At 36.8% G+C, this 18,849-nt stretch overlaps 1 protein-coding gene across 5 annotated transcripts in view; it reads right to left on the reverse strand.

Annotated features, from left to right (window-relative positions):
* The window catches only part of cacna1bb (calcium channel, voltage-dependent, N type, alpha 1B subunit, b), a 123,129-nt gene that overhangs the window by 73,613 nt on the left and 30,667 nt on the right, over positions 1 to 18,849 (reverse strand). For all 5 annotated transcript variants that reach the window (XM_026339528.1, XM_026339531.1, XM_026339529.1 and 2 more), the window contains exons 6-7: positions 2,436 to 2,527; positions 1,704 to 1,856 (exon numbers count right to left, since the gene is read on the reverse strand). In XM_026339528.1, the coding sequence (XP_026195313.1) occupies positions 1,704 to 1,856; positions 2,436 to 2,527 (245 nt within the window). The remainder of the gene's footprint in view (positions 1 to 1,703; positions 1,857 to 2,435; positions 2,528 to 18,849) is intronic.

The raw sequence follows: 18,849 nt of genomic DNA on the forward strand, positions 1-18,849 counted from the left end.
GTTATGGTAGCAAGACTGTGGTGGAGGTTTAGTGTTTCTGCTTTCCCTTCCTTTTTTATTTTCACACATATTAATCTTTGTGTGTCATCTTAATGTATAGTATGCTTTACATTAAAACTAACCATGTTACTCATTGTACTAATCAGATGTCTGTAGTTCTGTTCATTTTTATGGTTTCACTTTACAGTTTAATAAGCTCTGGTAAGGCTTCAGGTGGCACATTGGCAGTTAGAATGCCAACAAATGCTTCTTATTTTTGTTTTAAACAATAGGGTCTTGATTTAAAGCAGAGCAAACAGAATCATCTAGGTGGGAACTGTTGATTTCGCTGGCTGATGGGATGATGATTGCTACATGCATGATTTAGTGCTAAGGTAGCAGTTGATGATCTGTGTTGAATAAATGGAATTCTTAAATGCCATTGTTATTGTTCTTCTGAGTAGAATGGTGAAATGCTCATTGGGCTTGGAAGTATGCTGGTTTAGGTTTAATGTTTCAGGAAACATTATTAATTTCCATGAGGAAATTGCTCGCGCAAAAAGAAAGTAAAAGAACCACACCATGCAAACAACTAAGACATGCATCAATAAGAGTGAAATGATTAATAAAATTAGGTGCTATGCAGTGCAATGAGTAGTAATGTACTGTACTGCAGGTCAATAGGATGTGATGGTTATGAGCATAGTACTAAACTGTGTCATTATAAAGTGCAGTTATGATACTGTGATGAGGAAAAGGACATAAGGAATAGGGTAGGCTACAAAGAAAAAAAAAAGATCCATAGTTACATTATGTTATTAATAAAATGACATGAGGGACATTCTGATTGTACTTCAAATCATGTTCTAAAAATTGTCCAGATTCTTTAGGAAAAGAATAGCTGGAATAGCTCCTGAATTTCTAATTACCCATTTAAACAAATGTGAAAATACATTTATACTTGTCTTTTCTGTGTCTCCATTATATGTTTATCAGTAATTTGTAAAATACAAAATCCTTTTCAGGATCCTTTGTAGAAAGTTATTAAGCTCTGGCAGATACTATAATATTAATAATGCTGATTGTTGCTGACTTTGATCCACTGATTGTGGTTGAGTTAAGTTCCAAGATTAGAATTTTGTACAATACTAAAGAAACATAATGGCTGCCTGAAAGGTGAACTATTTTCATAGACTGTAACTCCATAACATGTATTTTGGTGTCAGTACAGTAAACATGACTTGTGCAGATATATTATTCCAGCAAAATCCTAACTTGTACACTTGGACAAAGAGAATAATAAAACTAGTGAACTGCAACCTCATTAACACAATTTAATTAGGAATCTAAGCATATACAATACACATATCTATTGAGTTACAGTATGAAATATCAATCAAAACCTCAAGACTGTGAAAATACAATTAGTCAAAATCAAGTTATGAAAAACGCCTGTCAAACATTCTGCTGTGTGATTGTTTGCTATATAGAAATTGGCATACTGCCTGCTAGCACTGTGACTGTGCTGCTACTCATAAGTCACATGTACAAACTTATGAATCATTTATGAATGGTTGCATAAAAATGCAGTGAGATATATGTTCTCATCCATAATAAATACAGGAACACAGCTGAAAGAAAAAAAAGTTTTTCTTGGCATTGACTCTGTTGATAATCAGTGTTGTCATACAAAGCTAAGCCAACAGCCAAGCTGTTGTTCTCACCAGTGTCGTTTCTGAAGCAGGTGGTGTGGAATTTGCCCATGTAAAACTCCACCCCGATGATGGCAAACATGACAATGGCGAAGAACAGCAGCAGGCCAATCTGAAGCAGAGGAACCATGGCCTTCATTATGGACTTCAACACCACCTGGAGACCTAAGACATGGAAAGAGATGGCAGAGAAGGAAGCGAGGAGGAAAGTTACTAATTGTGAATTATTATGAATACTTTATTGATCTTATTTTTGTTGTTATGGCTATCATATCTATCAGCTATGAAACAGTGTAGGCACCAAAGCAATTTCACTAGAACTCATATGAAGTTGCTGTGTAAACTATGTTAAATGTTTACTGTTAACATCTGACTATTTCTGTCAGCAATTAAACAGTGTTGTTTTTACCTATAGAGATGATTATACAAATTAGCCAAGTTGTAATAATCAGGACATACAGTACTGAAATCAAGCCTTTACTGTAGCTAACCTGTGTGTCAATAACAATCTGCAGCGATTAATTGTGTTTATTAGTTTTAATAAACACAAATCAAAAAGACAAAAAGAAAATGTCGTACAAAGACAGACAAAGACAGACAATCAAAAGCAAGAGCTGTTTGCTGTTATATATATGACCATGTAAATGATTATACTGCAGGTAACAAAATAATTTATAAAAATATTTAAAGTATAAAAAAATGGAAAAAACTAAATAGTGTGTATAAGCTTGTGCACCAACTTACTGGGGATTCCTGACACAAGTTTCAGGGGTCTCAGCACTCTTACAGCTCGCAATGTTCTCAGGTCAAAGTCTGAACCCACTGTAGCCAAGATCCTGAATATATGAAAACATGAAAACAGTTAAAACCATTAATCATAAGCAGCTGCTACCTGTGAGGTTTTTGCCAAATAAATTAATTATTTGTCAGTTTATAAATTAAAGTTTTAAATTAATTAACTGACTGATCACCACAGCACTAGTGAAGCTATGCCTAAAGTTTAAAAGGGTATCTGAAGTAAAGACAAAACATTATTTCATTTGGGTATTTTTATTGATTTATTTTTTAATAAACCATATGTCATTTAACACTAGATCAAAACAGACTACAGCTAACAATAATTTACCTTTAATTTAACACACACACAAACTTTTTTATTCAGTGTGTTGCAATCAGTGTGAGGACACTCACTGACATAATGCATTCCTTACCCCCCTACTGTCGCATAGGCCATGTTACTCTACCCTGTTTCAATTATTAATTTATCACCTGTACTGCCTCAACCTAACCCTAACCATCATAACTAGTTGCCTCACCCTAAACTCTACCCTAATCCTAACCAAAATCTAATTCTATACTAAAACCTAGTCTTAACCCCGAAATTGCTCTTTAAACACCCTTCTCCTTGTGATGTTTGGCTAAATAGTCCTCACTTTGTAAAAACGCCCTCAGATCAATGGTAAAAAAAATCACGATTGTCCTCACAATGATAGCCATACAAACACACACACACACACGCGCGCGCACACACACAAACACACACACACACAGCATAGGTTGGTCACATATGTAGCTGATTCGTCTGCTTACATTGTGTAGGAGTGACATACAGTGGCAGAGCCCTGTGTTTGTGCGTGTGCATGCAGCAGCTATTGAGCCACAGCTGGCCGCCCTCATTACTGACTATACACAGAGGGGGAGACTTAAGTGCTCCACTGACACTGCTCTAGGCTAAGGAGAGAGATATGTAGTACATATAGGACAGAGGTGCACATGATTGAGAGAGGGAAAAGAATTATTTTTTATCATAAAGAAAGGACCGAGGAACATTCCTGTTTTACAAGACAGGTAGATTTACAATATTATACTTTGTTATTTGGTGTATTATGAGAATGTATTGGAGATTCCTGACACAAGTAAACGCAAGACTGAAAAACAACCGTCCTGCCTGCAGAAACATTCTCTGAGGTAAGGTAATAACAAGTAAAACCAGTAACTCTACCATATCACCCTATGGTAAACTACTCGCTATTTTATGTAGCGCACCTGCTGATAAATCAGACACTGAACCCCTGATTTACCTGCTTCCTTGACCTTTGAGCCTTCACCAGCTTCAAAAGCAAACCTGCATCTTTGCCTTGTTTACTGGAAACTGTATTCATGTTGTGTTTAAACACATTTGAGTATAAATTGGATTTTTTGACCATCACTTAAATGGGTCTGTTCTTTAAACCTCTCAGTTAAGTACCACCAGGAGCCCTACAGTAGGCAGGAAATCCTCAAGGGTACAATATTTTTTATGTGGAGGGAAGTGTACACTGATGGCCACAGTAAATGAAACAAATTCTTCAAATAAGCACACACACACAGAACGAAACAGTAGAAAACAAGAAAGGTTGCTTATCACTCCCTGGTTACCAGTTGGCATGGTAACCAATAAAGAACATCTGTGCTTTATGGAAAATGGTGAATCAGTCTGCTGGATGTGTTTTATACATATCCCATGCTTATGGTTTGTTGCTGATCAAATTCTCAGACAGTGATTCATTTCCACATGTTCTCTATATCACCACATGATTTGTATTTATAATACTCTTACTGTATTTTCCATAATTTTCACCTTTATGTGGGAAATACAGATTAAATATTAAACAACCAGAACGGAAGGTGCTCACAAGGAAAAGGGGAAGAACCACAACATTAGGTAAGAGTAAAAAAAAGGTAATAAAATTTGGGTAAATAAACAACTCACAGTAAGTGTGTCTGCCCTGTTTCCTCCCACAGTCCAAAGACATGGCGTTAGGTTAATGGTGACTTTAAATAGCTCGTAGGTGTGAATGGTTGTCTGTCTCTATATGTCAGCCCTGTGATAGACTGGCGACCTGTGCTGGGTGTAGCCCACCTCTCGCCCAGTGACAGCTGGGACCGGCTCCAGCACCCTTGTGACTCTTCAGAGGAGAAATGGATAGATGTTCTCCATGGTGCTGAAACCTTCAAACCTACTTTCTTTTGGTCTCTCTCCATGTTTCTGAAGCACGGCAATTGAGTATTTCCAGTGGGCCATTTTATGACTGCTACTGCTAAACCCACTACTGGCACTAATGTCAGTGTTACTGGTGTTATGCAAACACAAAAAGAGTTCAGTGGTCTTCCACTGTATATACAGTAGAACATCACTGCAACTGCCAAACAGCCTTCACCTGACGGCCTACATGTAGTGATATAATATCTCTCATAATCTCTCATCTATCTATCAGTGTATATTAAACTGAAGAAATTATCAACTAAATATATTCAAGTACAACATGCTGTTCTGGGGCTTGGAAATACTTGGTGGGTTCATTTGTAGCCCAGTTTTTATACTATTCCTTGTGCATTATTGTATATTGTAAACTTTGATAACTGAATTAAACTAGTGATTTAAAACCTTGGGTGCTCTGTGCATGTTATTAGTAATTGGAACAGAATAGTCAATTCATAAAGCCGCAGCGACCTGAAGAATCAGAATGAATAGAAGGGTCAAAAAACATAAAACATGAGTCATCCCTCTGTGCTGTTTTTATATCCTGTACAATCAATGGCTCACTTTGTTCTTCTAAGTGCACATATGTATGTGTGTCTGTGTAAGCGTATGTGCATCTACCTGTAAAGGGATGATTTGATGTCTGTGTAGACAGTCCGTTAGACAGGGAGCTGGCTAAAGAAGAAGCTATGGGTTTTAATATTCCTTTATCATCGCCACAATATATCCATGTGGGCGCCAGACACTGGCACAGGAAATATGGAGGGTGATGCTATCGTCTGTCACTTGCACACACACACACACACACACACACACACACACACACACACACACACACACACACAAACACACACACACGCCACTTTTCCATATTGTCAGAACACAGGTAGCAGCATTAAAGAGCACAAGATACACCACTCAAATAAGAAAAAGATAACAGTCGAATAGATTAACAAAGACACGCATTCATTCAAAACGAACATAAAAACATGATTTCCACCCGCGTGCCGAATTCATTCATTCACACATTCATTCAATAAAGTACCCATTTCCTATGTGGCTCATCAAATATCTCTCAAGATCTTGTGATTCAGTCTTCATCACCGAAATATAAATAGAACCTGAACTAATTTAATCTTGAAGACACAATGGCAGAACAAGACAAAGCGATAAGAGTAATTCATGCTGTCCATCAAAAGCAGTTGGAAGGAACACACACTTCATTTCATTTAGCTCTTTCTTCTCTGTGCAAAAAAAACCGTTTCATTGCCCAGTAAGTGGAAATGCATGTCAAACTGAATTACACTTCCCTCCGCATGATTCAATAGAGGACCTATGGCTGGAAGTGTGAAGTGACCAGTGATTTAATGGGTGACATGCTCAACAGGAAAAAAGGGATAAAAATGATTTCAAGCGGTACAGCTAATTAAAGGAGAAGACTTTAACACCCTTACCTTCACAGGAAAGTGACACTGCTCAACTGAAACTGGGTGTATCACATATTAACAATATGTGCTGGCTGTGTGAATAGACCATGTTAGCCTCATTCAAAGGTAAAGGATTAGCTGTTTGTCAGTTTGTTTTGGATATATAAAAACATTGCTGATTAATTCATAATTGGAATAAAATATTTAGGAATTGTTTGACATTTTTTATTTTTTGCAAAGAGTTGAATGAGAGCACTAATACAACTCTCATGTATGTATGTATCATGTATATATGTCGCCTCTCTGGCTTTGTCCAAATGGAAAATGCATACTAAGTGCATACTAGCACCTTTAAAATAGATTAATTATATCTTTGTTTAACCTACACAAAAACTAGACTGGAAAAGTAATACATTCTGGTGTGTAGAGTTACAGAATCTTCACCATAACCCAAAATATTCAACTATTCTTTTCTAAAAAGGACACAATCAAGGTACAAAAAAAGAATTGCACTGAGGCAGAAAGACGTAGCTGAGAATTGAGAGGAACATAAGAGAAATGCGGCCTTTTCATGATGCTGGGTGATGTAGTTTAATTACTGCGACCCTGCTCAGCTGGGGGTCTGGGGCTGAGATTGAGTTTTTCACACAGAGTCTCTGTAAAAGGAAACAGGGGCTCTCTGAGGACAGAGAAGGGAACATGGTGCTGGCAACTTGACTGGATAACTGCCCGTCTGTCTGAACTTCAGTTGGTTGTGAACTGCATGTCTGCTTCATTGACCACCTCTCTGCTTTGCATCAAAGGAGCAACCGGTTAATAGTTTATTCAGTATGTGCTGGTCAAGCTGGTGTTTTAGTATTAAAGGTCTACCTGCCAGCCCGCCATGCAAAGCCAGTAAAGACAATGAGGCTTAAAAATGAACCCTGATAGATACGGCTCAGGTCGTGTTTATCTTTATTCCACTACACTTTCCTCAAATTTCATTCGTATAAATGACTGAACTAAAACTGCATCCTAACAAGTCAAAATCATCTCTGAATTTTCTAGGGACACACACACACACACACATTGAAGGCCTCATCATTGGACATAGACCATTTCTTGCCAATTAGACCTCATTTGTATTATTTCATATTATAGGGAACAAGCTAACCTAACGGGCTTTAGTGTGTCACGTCATGTTTGTGAACAAAAATGTGAGTGTGTGTGAGCATGTGTGCAAATGGTGATGGGCCGTATGGCTATGACATTATACAATGTGAGTGGACAGCTGCGACAAAGTCAGGAGAGCAAGCATTTCCCACAATGCACATGAGGACAGAAGAAGGTACTCATGAACTCATCGAAGCTGCCAGAGCCACTCGCCATCAAACATGGCTGTTATTGTAGTGCTGTGGTTCTAAATTAATACTGCATACATGCACACACACACGCACACACACACACAAACAAACACCCTAGCTTACCCCTTATTAGAGTAATTTAAGGCAAGGAACTGAATAAACAAAATAGCTCACATCCTCAGGCCAGGATGCAACATGCTATAGCTCAGATGTTCCTGATCACGCTATCAGCTAAGGTATAACTAGGTCCCATTTCCTTCCTTTTACGTCCCTTTAAATACAACTGTAAAAAATACAGATTCCCATTTTAAAGGACTCATGAATCAAAGTTATAGCTATAAATAAAATGTCAAGCTGTATGGAAAATGTATGAATTAGTAAATGTAAAGTCTTAAAAGCCCCTTTTTTTTAACCATTTGTCCCCATATAAATGGAAAAATAAACTAACATCTTTCTTTAATATAAAGCATTTTACTGAAAAACAAAGTTGACTACAGACTATTAAGTCCTTTGCATCATTGGCAATGATAAATTAAAATGTAGCTAACATAATACTTTTCGTAAATGTTCCCAATTGCTCTTAGCTTACATGATAAAAAATACAGGTACATTTAGGCAAAGAAACACTTTATTTGAAATATGTTTTACAATATGAATTCCAAAGGAGGATATACAACTATGTATGTATGGCACAACAGACAAAAAAATGCAATCCCTGCACAGACAATTTTAAAGCTAAAAATGCAGCACAAATTACTAGGTAACAATTAAATACTTGTATTTAGAGTATTATTTCTGTCAAGCCTGTGATTCTTAGAAGCTGGACCATCTCTGAACGACACTAGTACTAGCCCATAAGTGTGAGCTAGTTGAAAAAGAGTAACAGTGGTTAATTCTGCATCTGGATAAATCTATTCCGAAAATCAATTAAATGTAGGTCTTCATTTCTTCTCCTCTGGTTCCCTCCTTCTCCTCTACAGCTGATTGTTAATTAACCCCAGCAATGAATCTCAAGCTGTCACAACATAACACATGGGTTGTGATAGTCACATGACTTAAAGTGAAATAATAACTATAACCCATGATCTGCATTTTTTTCATACATACTGAAGATGCCTGAGATGAGTAATAACAGGCACAAAAAAATGGAATAAGACCCTAAGGAATGAGAAAATAAAGATGTCCATGGTGTTTGTGGAGAGGTGAGATGGAGGTGAGAGGAGCTTGCCTCCAACTCAAGCATGTGTCTCTCTCGTTTGCCTCAGTACCTCTCAGAGTCTGTGCATGCCAGTGGGTAGCCATTAAACCTGAGCTTTACCTAATGATTGATGACTACATGTCTACATGTTGATGAATACAGTAACCTTTGTAAAACTCTTAACCTTAACAATATTTGTCCCACACTGATGAATCTGTGTTTTGCTACATACTAATTCTTCACATGCCACAAATAATTAACGTGATGAAGAGTAATAGTTGAACAATCCAACCAGAAAAACTAGAAGTGTGAGCTGAAAATTAACTTTGATAAGACACCAGAAATTGACAAGCGCATTTGAATTAGAAAGATTTTCAATGACCTGATGCAAAATAGTCAGATGAAGATGATTAAATACATTCCAAAACAAAGCAGACCCAAACAGAGAAGCACCAACACTGGCAGCAGTGTGACACTAAATTAATGAGCAGCTGTGGTAAAAAAAAAAAAGGGCAATACATGTATTTTCCTGTACTTCATAGTTTACATTAACTGTCAACCTCAAAAGCCACATTTTTATCCTATAATAGAGAGTCTGCTTGGATTCAATCAAGTTCACATTGAGACCTATGACCCTATGTAATGCAAAATGACCAACATAACCAACCTGATTAGACATTAGCTTCTTTAAACTTACAAATTCAATAAAGAGTCTTTTATCCATCCACAACCCTTTTGACATTAACATTATTATAAAACAATCCATCAGAGACACTTTACATTTACTCAAAAATATACAAATTCAATTTTCTTTTAGTGCTCTTAAAGAAGAAATATTGCTGATATTGCGGAGGCAGTTCTTGGCAGCTCCCAGAAAACAAACTCTAATATTTTGAGTAACTCCTTTCTCTTTATGCATTTGGATTTCAGTGTCACCTGTGATGTTGGTCATTCAGCTACTGAAAACATTTAAGTAGTAAAGAAAAAGAAAAAAAATTTTCTTCGCAATTTTTTCTGCACTAAAAAACAGACAACTGAACAATGAATATTAGTAAACAGTATGACAACCATCATTGTACAGTACTTTGGTATCACAGGAGATGCAAAATGTTTGTGGAAACCTAAAACACTACCATACAGGTGTTATGCTATGAATCAGATAAGCTATCATCACACGTGGACCCAAACAGGAAGCAGATGCACAACATCCAGACAGCGGGGAGCCTGGGCGGCTGTTTAATGTCAGGACACAGTAAGTTGTATTGTTTCAGCCACAGGAGAGACAGTGGTTTAACACAATTATTTAAATGTTTCATGTAGTGAAAAGCCGGGTTATCAGCGTTTCAGTGCACACATTTCCAACACACATAGTGATGCTAAAATACTATGGTTGTTATTATCAATAGTATAAACCAGTGATAGTACTACTGGTGTAAAAGCATGCACATCATCCAGTGATTGCATAACATGGAAGACTCCATTTTAACTGTATGAAAGCTATTGTCAGAGGACATTTCCCCCCAAGGAGACATCCTGACAAGATGTGCTGTAATTTATGTTTGGCAATGCAATCAAGCCTGCACAGCTGAATCCTTTATGGAAAACTGCAAGGACATGATGTTATAGCATACATTAATTGCATAAGAAGACAGTCATTGTATAGATCTTGAGATACATCATTGGGATTGAGACCTGAGAGTGTAATGAATCTGGACACGCACATAACATAATGTCGCCTGTCTCACACTCTTCTTTTTGTACAGTTGGTTAGAAGAAAATAACCTAAGTAAGCCTTTATCCATATATTGCCTTTCAAAACCACGGTGCTTACACAAAAAGCTAATAAAGAACAGCAGAGAGGATAAAAGCAGCAGACACAAACATACACAATAACATTAATAAAAAAGTAGGATTAATATAAAGCCAGACAGTAAAGATATTGCTTCACATATTCAACAGAATTTGTTTATCTCAGCCAGAGGAAATGATCTGTAACAGAGCAGCGGTAAATACTTTCTTGTCAGCTAAAACTTTGAATCAAACACTAAACTTTGCTAGATTTGCCTGTATGCCTGTATTCAACACCAAACATGAATCTGGGCCTCTGCCATATCTGAAACATCCAATCATTATCACATACTTGTGTGTACTGCTACAGTATCACCAGGCAAAAGCATTGACGAGGGACAGTTATGCAAAAATTGTAAACACATACAAATGATTTAATTAATTTAATCATTGCTGGACACTGAATTATTAAATTACATTACTTTGTGTTATGAAAGCCTTTTGAACCCAGATGTTCTGTCTATCACTATGGTACAGGTGAAATCTAACTTTGTTTTCTAAACATGATTGCCATATTGATTGGAATATATTTGGATTCTTAGAAGGCCTAATTTGTTCTTCATCACTTGCTCACCCCTGCAGTTACAGAAGCTGTCTCAAAGGCAGCATCCCAGCAGCAATCATCATCTGTCTCAACAAAATATCATTGACCAAGATATTCAGTTCCCAGCTACCTCATCAGATTGCAACAGCATCAGCTAAAATGTCCACAATACAAATATTGGGTCTGTTTTGAACACCGATTTTCATTTTTACCACCTTGGTGTGAATAAAATATTCTGTACACATTTTTTTGCTGATGGAGGTGATGTTGGTGAAAAGAAACTCCAGGCCTGTTGACATGTTAACAGCCAGGCTGTCGTTTCACAGAAGTATAATCAGTGGGGAGATCTGTCTTTCTTGGAAGAAAAACTCCCTGACATGCAGCCACCACTTGCTGGATTTGGATCACTGTCAGACTTCCTGTCACAAACAGATTCTCAGACTCTCTTCCTTCATAAACACTTGATGACAGAAATTTGACAGAACACCAGTACTGAAGTTTATTCTTAAAAACTATGCCACATCATGTGCTTAGTTATATAAAAGTAATATCTAATCCTTAATGTCACAATTACTTTAAATGACTTACGCACTTATTACTTTATTTAAATGAATTTAAACAGAGATGTTTTTGAGTTAACATGTAAATTAGGTAATTTAGTCACGCAGCTGGCTAGGTTAGCAGCAATTTAGTCAGAGACAGATAAATGTTTAGTGCTGGCAGAGCATATAATTATTAATATTGACAATTAATTCATTTTAATGTTTTAGTTGAACAGCTGGGTGCAAATGCATTAAAACAAATGACTGTCAAACTTGGGATGAATAGTAAGGAAATGTAGTCCCTGTGGCAGTTTACAACTAATGCATGTAAAAGAAAAAAAAAAAACAAAAAAAACAAACAGATCTGTAATCCTTAAAAATAAACAGTGGACAGAAAGTACAAAAACCCCTTTGAATGGAGGACAGTAAGTCTCAAATGTTGAAGGCTGTTGAATATGAATGAAGAAGATGGTGAACAACATGCCTTCTGTTTCAGCATGGAGTAAACACACATGAAGGCAACAAACAAAAAAGTTGAGTAAGTCTAAATACTTAAATCTGTTCTAAACTAAGTGCTGGATGAGGCTATTAACCCAAGATAATACAACATAAGAGGAGCACAGATGGAAATCTAAACACTGAATTGAAAATGAGAACAGCCTCACCACTGAAAAAGTCATTTGTTCAGTTATGTAACTATTTCCCTGTTTCTAGTCTTTAAGTTAGCTGCCTGCTGACTGTAGCTTCATAGTTTTATATCAGATTGTAGGGCTTAGCAATTAATCATTATTCAATACAATATCATATTTTATCAATTATTGTTTTGGCCTCCAAAATGAGAACCAGTGAATCAAGATAAAAACAGTTATTGTGATGTGTTTCAGCGTACCCCCTTACATTTACAGCCAAATGTCACAGAGTTCATATAAAGGATGCTTCAAACCCACATAAAAATGGATATAAGATCATATTTCATTCTAGAGCTACACAGCATGTTGATTAAATCAGCAATCTCTCTCTTTCACACAAACACACACACACAGACACACACACACAAACACACGCACAGACTGACTGACAACTGAACTGACTTGCTTGTGAGTACTGTACTCTCACTGTCAGCGTTGTCGTAGAGAATCAACTACAGACATGTGAGGAGCCTACTGTAGCTAGTAAGGATAGGTAAGCTGATTTAAATACAGCTGGGTTGTCAAGGTTAGCACATAGCATGTCTGTATCAACTGTATTTACTGTATGTGGATAATGCTAATACTAATTATTTAATTCTCCCTCACCCTGCTCAGCACCACCACACATAAAATCTAATTCTGCTGGAAATAGTCAGTAGTATATAGACAATTAACAATATTTCTGTATCTGGCAGTAATGAATTCACTAATGAAAATGCATTAGACTAGTGACTTTATTTTAGTGAAGATCAGTGTTTATAAGAAATCTCATCTGTGAACATAAACAGCTCAGAGGTTAGTGATTTACTGACTCACTGTCTCATCAGCTTTATTTATGCAGCCACCAGAAGGTGTCAGAAATTCATATTTCCTGATAACTAGATGTTGGATAACTCATACTCAATGGGAGAAAAAAGTAATTTAGTAGAGTAACGCTTAGTGAAGTCTGCTGTGCGCCAGGCTCCCAGGGTTTTTAATGGTAATAGAGGATCTAATCTATGGTAATCAATTAACCATCTATTGTAAAAAAATGTTTTTAAGCAAACATAACGACTGTTGCAATTTGGCTAAACACACCAGACAAAAACGTAATGAAATACTTTTAGTTTTTAAGACTAGTATACAGGCTCACAAACAGTAGTGTTACATAAACAACCACAAAAGGGATTGTTATCATGTCCTCCAGTAAAAGAAGAATTTTCACAACTAGTCTTTTCACATGTCACTGCAGAAAAAGCACAGGTGTTACTAATAACACTCTGAAGTGAAACCTTCATCTAGAGACATAATGTTAAATGATCTATGTACACTAATTCAAGCCCAGCCTGCTACTGTTGCACACGACTTTCACAGCCTCCACTCTAGTGACATTGACTAAATCACTCACATCTATTTGTGTTTGTGTAAACAGCTAATTCGGTAACTTCATCACACACTCACAGTAACATCACAGAGAACAAATAGTGAGTCGTCTTTTGATGCAGGAAAGGGCTGGGCACATACTGTGACGCTGACTAAACACATCCTGTTCCTCTTCTGGCCATTTCTAACCTGTTCACATGCCTTAGACTGGTGATGTCATGTTCTGCCAGAGTCCAAAGTAAGTGAAAGATGAAAATATTAACTTAACTTCAAAACACAGCTTTGTTCTGTATGTAGCCTGTGCACAAAATGTCTAAGCTGTGCAGCATGTGTGCAGCTCTTTACAGCTTATATCAAACATCTCTCACAAGGAAAAGTGAGATATAAAATCACTGAATTATTGACTTCATAAAAAGCCAACTCACTGTTCTGGATCTGCTTCTACAGTTTGACAATCACATTGATAATAACTTATTCTATCCACTGTAGGATGGCAGAGGTGAGAAAGAAATTCTTTTTAATCATATTTTTCCTACTGACCTAATGAAAAAGATAACTATATGTCTTCCAGGGAGTCATGTAATGTCAGTGGAAAATAAATCCCAACTGCACCTGGTTTACAAGTGCGGGCTCCTCCTCCACTTATTGGTCAAATAGTACAAAACTGAATTGCTCAACACTGGACAATAATAACAGAAAACCCTCACAATCTTAGTTTATGTCACTATGTAGTCATTTTTTATACTGTAATTTATAGATTTTTGAAGATACGGAAGACTGGACCAACTCATTTTCAGTAGTAAATACTGAGCAAAAAGGACTAATCTAAGCCTAATTTACACATACTAGCTATATCCAGAGCTTCCAAATAGCACCTCATGACAGTTACATGAATATAGAGATGGCATTCAGAATGGTGGACTGAATGGACAGCCCACCACTCTTATCCACTCTTTTTATAATGTACATGCCTCACACCTGAATGGACATTGTGGACAACGGACTAATCCACTGCCTGTTCTGGCCGAAGACAAACCTCCAAATTCCACGACAAAGACACCAAGACAAAGCAAACCTTTGCGTGTTCTGGTACCGAAACAAACATAGACAGTAGAAGGCAGCTTGCACTGTTTATGCAGTGCATATTGCACTGCAAAGGCAAGAGAGAAAATGAGATCAAACATAGACAACGTGAACCTCCTACCTCTCTTTACACACACGTACAGCAAAATTAACATATTTTATGGATGCAGGTTATAGCTAATCAATGTTGAAAATGAACCTGTGTGGCCAGTTCTGTTCTGAACACCATCACCCATTAATCATCTTGTTCATATAAGGTTATTACTGAGAACTATTAACTACACAATGATCAGCTTTCAACTCATTAGAAACAAGACAATAAATCAACACAGTGGCTGTTGTATAATGGGGACACAAGAACTCATGTCAGCCAACAGCTTCTTTGGTAAAACTACAGTTACACAGTTATTTCTGTAAGTCAGGGTATAATCGCGATGAATGTTTGGCAGACAGTGCTTTAATAACATAAATTATACACTATATACTACACATTTAAGGGCTTTTGAGTGTTTAAATATAAAAGACAGATGACAAGCTGTTGCAAACAATTAACAGGGCTTTGGAGTGTAAAAACTTTAAATGCCAAAACACTTTCATACCCTTGCAAACACTACTTCTAAATGCATTCACGGAGGAGTTCAATTCTATAGTACCATACACGGTGGCTATTTATAGCTTTTAATCAGGACTAAACAATCAACAGACCCCTTCAGGGGTCCAAACAGAAAAACATGTTGCATACAATGATTTGGCATGTGTTTTTATGCCGGATGCCCTTCCTGCCGCAACCCTACCATTTTTATCCAGGTTTAGGACCGGCACCAGGGTCACCCTTGGTGGCTGGGCAGGGCCACTCCTGGTCAGGTGGGAACACAAGACTTAGCTAGTCTGTATCCTTAGTTTAAACTAATGCCTTCTTCCTGTCTTTCCATGGTATAATGTCACTGTCTGTTTCTACTCTTTAGACAGGTCTTAGATTTTAAGTCTAGACTATTCTATTTAGACTGCATTAATTTTAGTTAGGTGGACATAATACATTGCCAACTAAGTGTATTACTATGATGAAACCTGCAGAAACACTATGAACACACAACAAAACAAAAACACAATATTACACATCTATGCATTATAACACTATATCCACAAAGTATTTGTTGGAGGACAAAATGAGAGTTACAGAAAATTACAACCACAGTTTGTTACAGTTATATTGTTATGACGTTATGCCTTTGATTAATAATATGTGGACAGAAATGACTACAACTACTACACTAATTATAAGCAATAAGCAGCAATTTTGATATGCATCAATAGATCAGATGCATATCAACTCAGCCATAGAAAATGTTGTTTGCATTTGAAAAATTCTATTCAGGAGCACGCTTGTATCCTAGTGCTAAGTGCCTTTTTCAGGCCTGACTGGATATCCTTGCTAATAATAATAATAATAATAATAATAATAATAATAATAATAATAATAATAATATATATTATTATTATTATTATTATTATTATTATTATTATTATTATTATTATTATTATTAAACAATACATTTAGGTTCTGTTGGCATTAATTACATTCAATATCTCTCTATTATTTACAGCACTAAAACAATACATCACCCATGTGCACTCTGTGTCATTAGAACAGTGAGGGAGGGACAACAGAGGAAGACAAGCTCACATGAGCATAAGCATAGGAACATTGTCCACACATGCACAAAAACATCTCATGAGTGCATCTCTTCCCTACCACCACCACCACTTTTGATGTAATAACCCCCACCCACTGCCCCCTTGCAGTCTTGATGTCTCACTATTATGTTGGTGAATTGGAGCTGAAGGGAAAGCGTGAAGCCTTGACACAGAGCTGCTAATGCAGAGCCACTAAACTAACGAGTCGTGAACACTTGGAGAGCAAATCTACAGGACTGTGAGGGATAGATGAACAAAACAGTGTTAATACAAACACAACCAAATATAGCTTGTGGAATTACTTGGAAAGTAGAATTTTTCAGAAGGCTTTTATCAGGTTACTGATGAAACAACGTACAGGTAAGAAAGGTGCATGATATCGCTCCACAGATAGAGCCTGAGGCTGCAATACACAAATGCTGTGTCTACACAAAATGTAAATCTCTTGTGTACTACATGCATCTTGGTGCTCGTAACAAACCCTTGTGTATTTACCACCTCTTTGGAAGCACTCTGTTTGTAAAGAGTACAAATAGGAGCCTACAGGAAAAGCTTGGAGAACAGAAAATTATGGGATGGGGCAAGGTAAAAATCAATAGCCCACTGGTTTTCAAAAGATCACTCTTTGGCAGGGGTCACAGCAAGGGGGATGGGAGTGACAGCTTCAAAAGGCTGAAAACTCAATGCTTTTTGTCTTGTGCAGTTTTTGTGAATGAAACCACTGAGTACCACTTACAAAATTGTGCCGATAATCAGTGTAACGTGTGTCTTGGATTTATTCACCTTTTGGTAGGATTCCATTACAAAATAGATAACATAGATTCATTATGGGAGGACTTCTATTTATGGGAGGACTTCTATTTTGTGTGTGTGTGTGTGTTTTTGTGTACAGACGTGAGAATATCGACTCCTGCTTGCAAAAGCAGATTCCAGTTTTGTGTGTAGAGTGTAAGTGAAAACATGAGCAGGTGCGTGGCATGTGTGGATGAATTAAAATAGTAATAGATTGTATAGGATGACTGCATTACAGAGTGTTTTGTAGACGCGGTGTAATACAGAATGTGCTAGCATGACATTATAAAGCTTTATAGCATATTTATGTAGCAGCTGCACTTTGACTTCTACAGTACAACACACATAACATCCGACATCCAGCTATATAATTTACAAAACAGAAATATGATTTTATTAACATTTCTGTCTGAAAGAATTTGAAGCCAATACCAAGAAACACCATCTGCAGTTTAGTGTAATTAATGGAGAGCAGGGTAAAGCTGTGATAAGAAACATAAACTGACAGAGACAAAATTGAAAAATAAACAATATTTTTCAACACAGTACAAAAGAGAGACAGGAAATACAGCAAATCAATCAGCAGGACTTGTTTACCAGCAGGCACTCTGCCTAAGAGTCAATGCAAGTGTTTGTTTCAATCTGTTTGCCATGCTGCAAGTCATGCTGTTTGAAAAAACACAGAACCATAAAATATAGAATGTATACAAGATGACAATGATTATACATTTTACAAACCCGATTCTAGTACTTTGAAAAAGTAAGTGATCATTTACTTGCTTGGGGGAACGTTCCTCATATCTGCAGATTTATATACTAATGTATAATCACTAATATATTGATGAATAATAGTAATATTAATATATATATATATATATTAACACTCACCAATTTTCTCCTTTCTATATGAGTGTCAGTGAAGTAATGGATTAAACTGGACGTTTTGTTGTATCATCAGAAACGTTCTTGTGTAAGAAGCATTTATTACCTTTCTCAAAAGGATTTTTAAGAGTAACAGGAAGCTGAGAAAATAGAGAATGGTGATGGGAAATTGACTGGTGTCAGGAGTCACACATCTATGGTCCATAGATTTTCTTACTCAACCTATTTTTCATGGTGTGAGAGGTGACATTTTAACGTCAATAGTGTTTATAGCTGGACAGTTAGACAGTGGAGGGGTAATGAAACGCCTTTAGTCATTGGAACCCCACATTTGGACAGTGTTGTTGCATAGTCATTTATGGTTTTGAATACAGTTTTACACATGCTGTAAAAATTGTTGGGATAAAAACCAAGAGCTTGAATCCACACACTCCTTTCTCATCCCTGCACAACTAACCTATGTATGAACTGGCTATTAATTTCTTATTTATGGTTATGGCAAATTACATTAATTGTCTGATTCAGCCTCCCTGCACATATTTGGATGTGTTAGACAGCTTCAGGTTTAGATACATACTAACCCTTTACACAGTTATGGTTGACACTGAATTTAATTGTCTAGGACAGCTGTTCTGCAGGTGCACTGGAGCATAACTTGTCACAAATCATAAGAAAATAAAGAAGTAATCGCATGACTTGGGAAACGCATTTTGAAGAAGTTTACCATCTTC

The sequence above is a fragment of the Anabas testudineus genome, chromosome 22 (assembly GCF_900324465.2).
Source record: "Anabas testudineus chromosome 22, fAnaTes1.2, whole genome shotgun sequence".
NCBI classification, from domain to species: domain Eukaryota; kingdom Metazoa; phylum Chordata; class Actinopteri; order Anabantiformes; family Anabantidae; genus Anabas; species Anabas testudineus.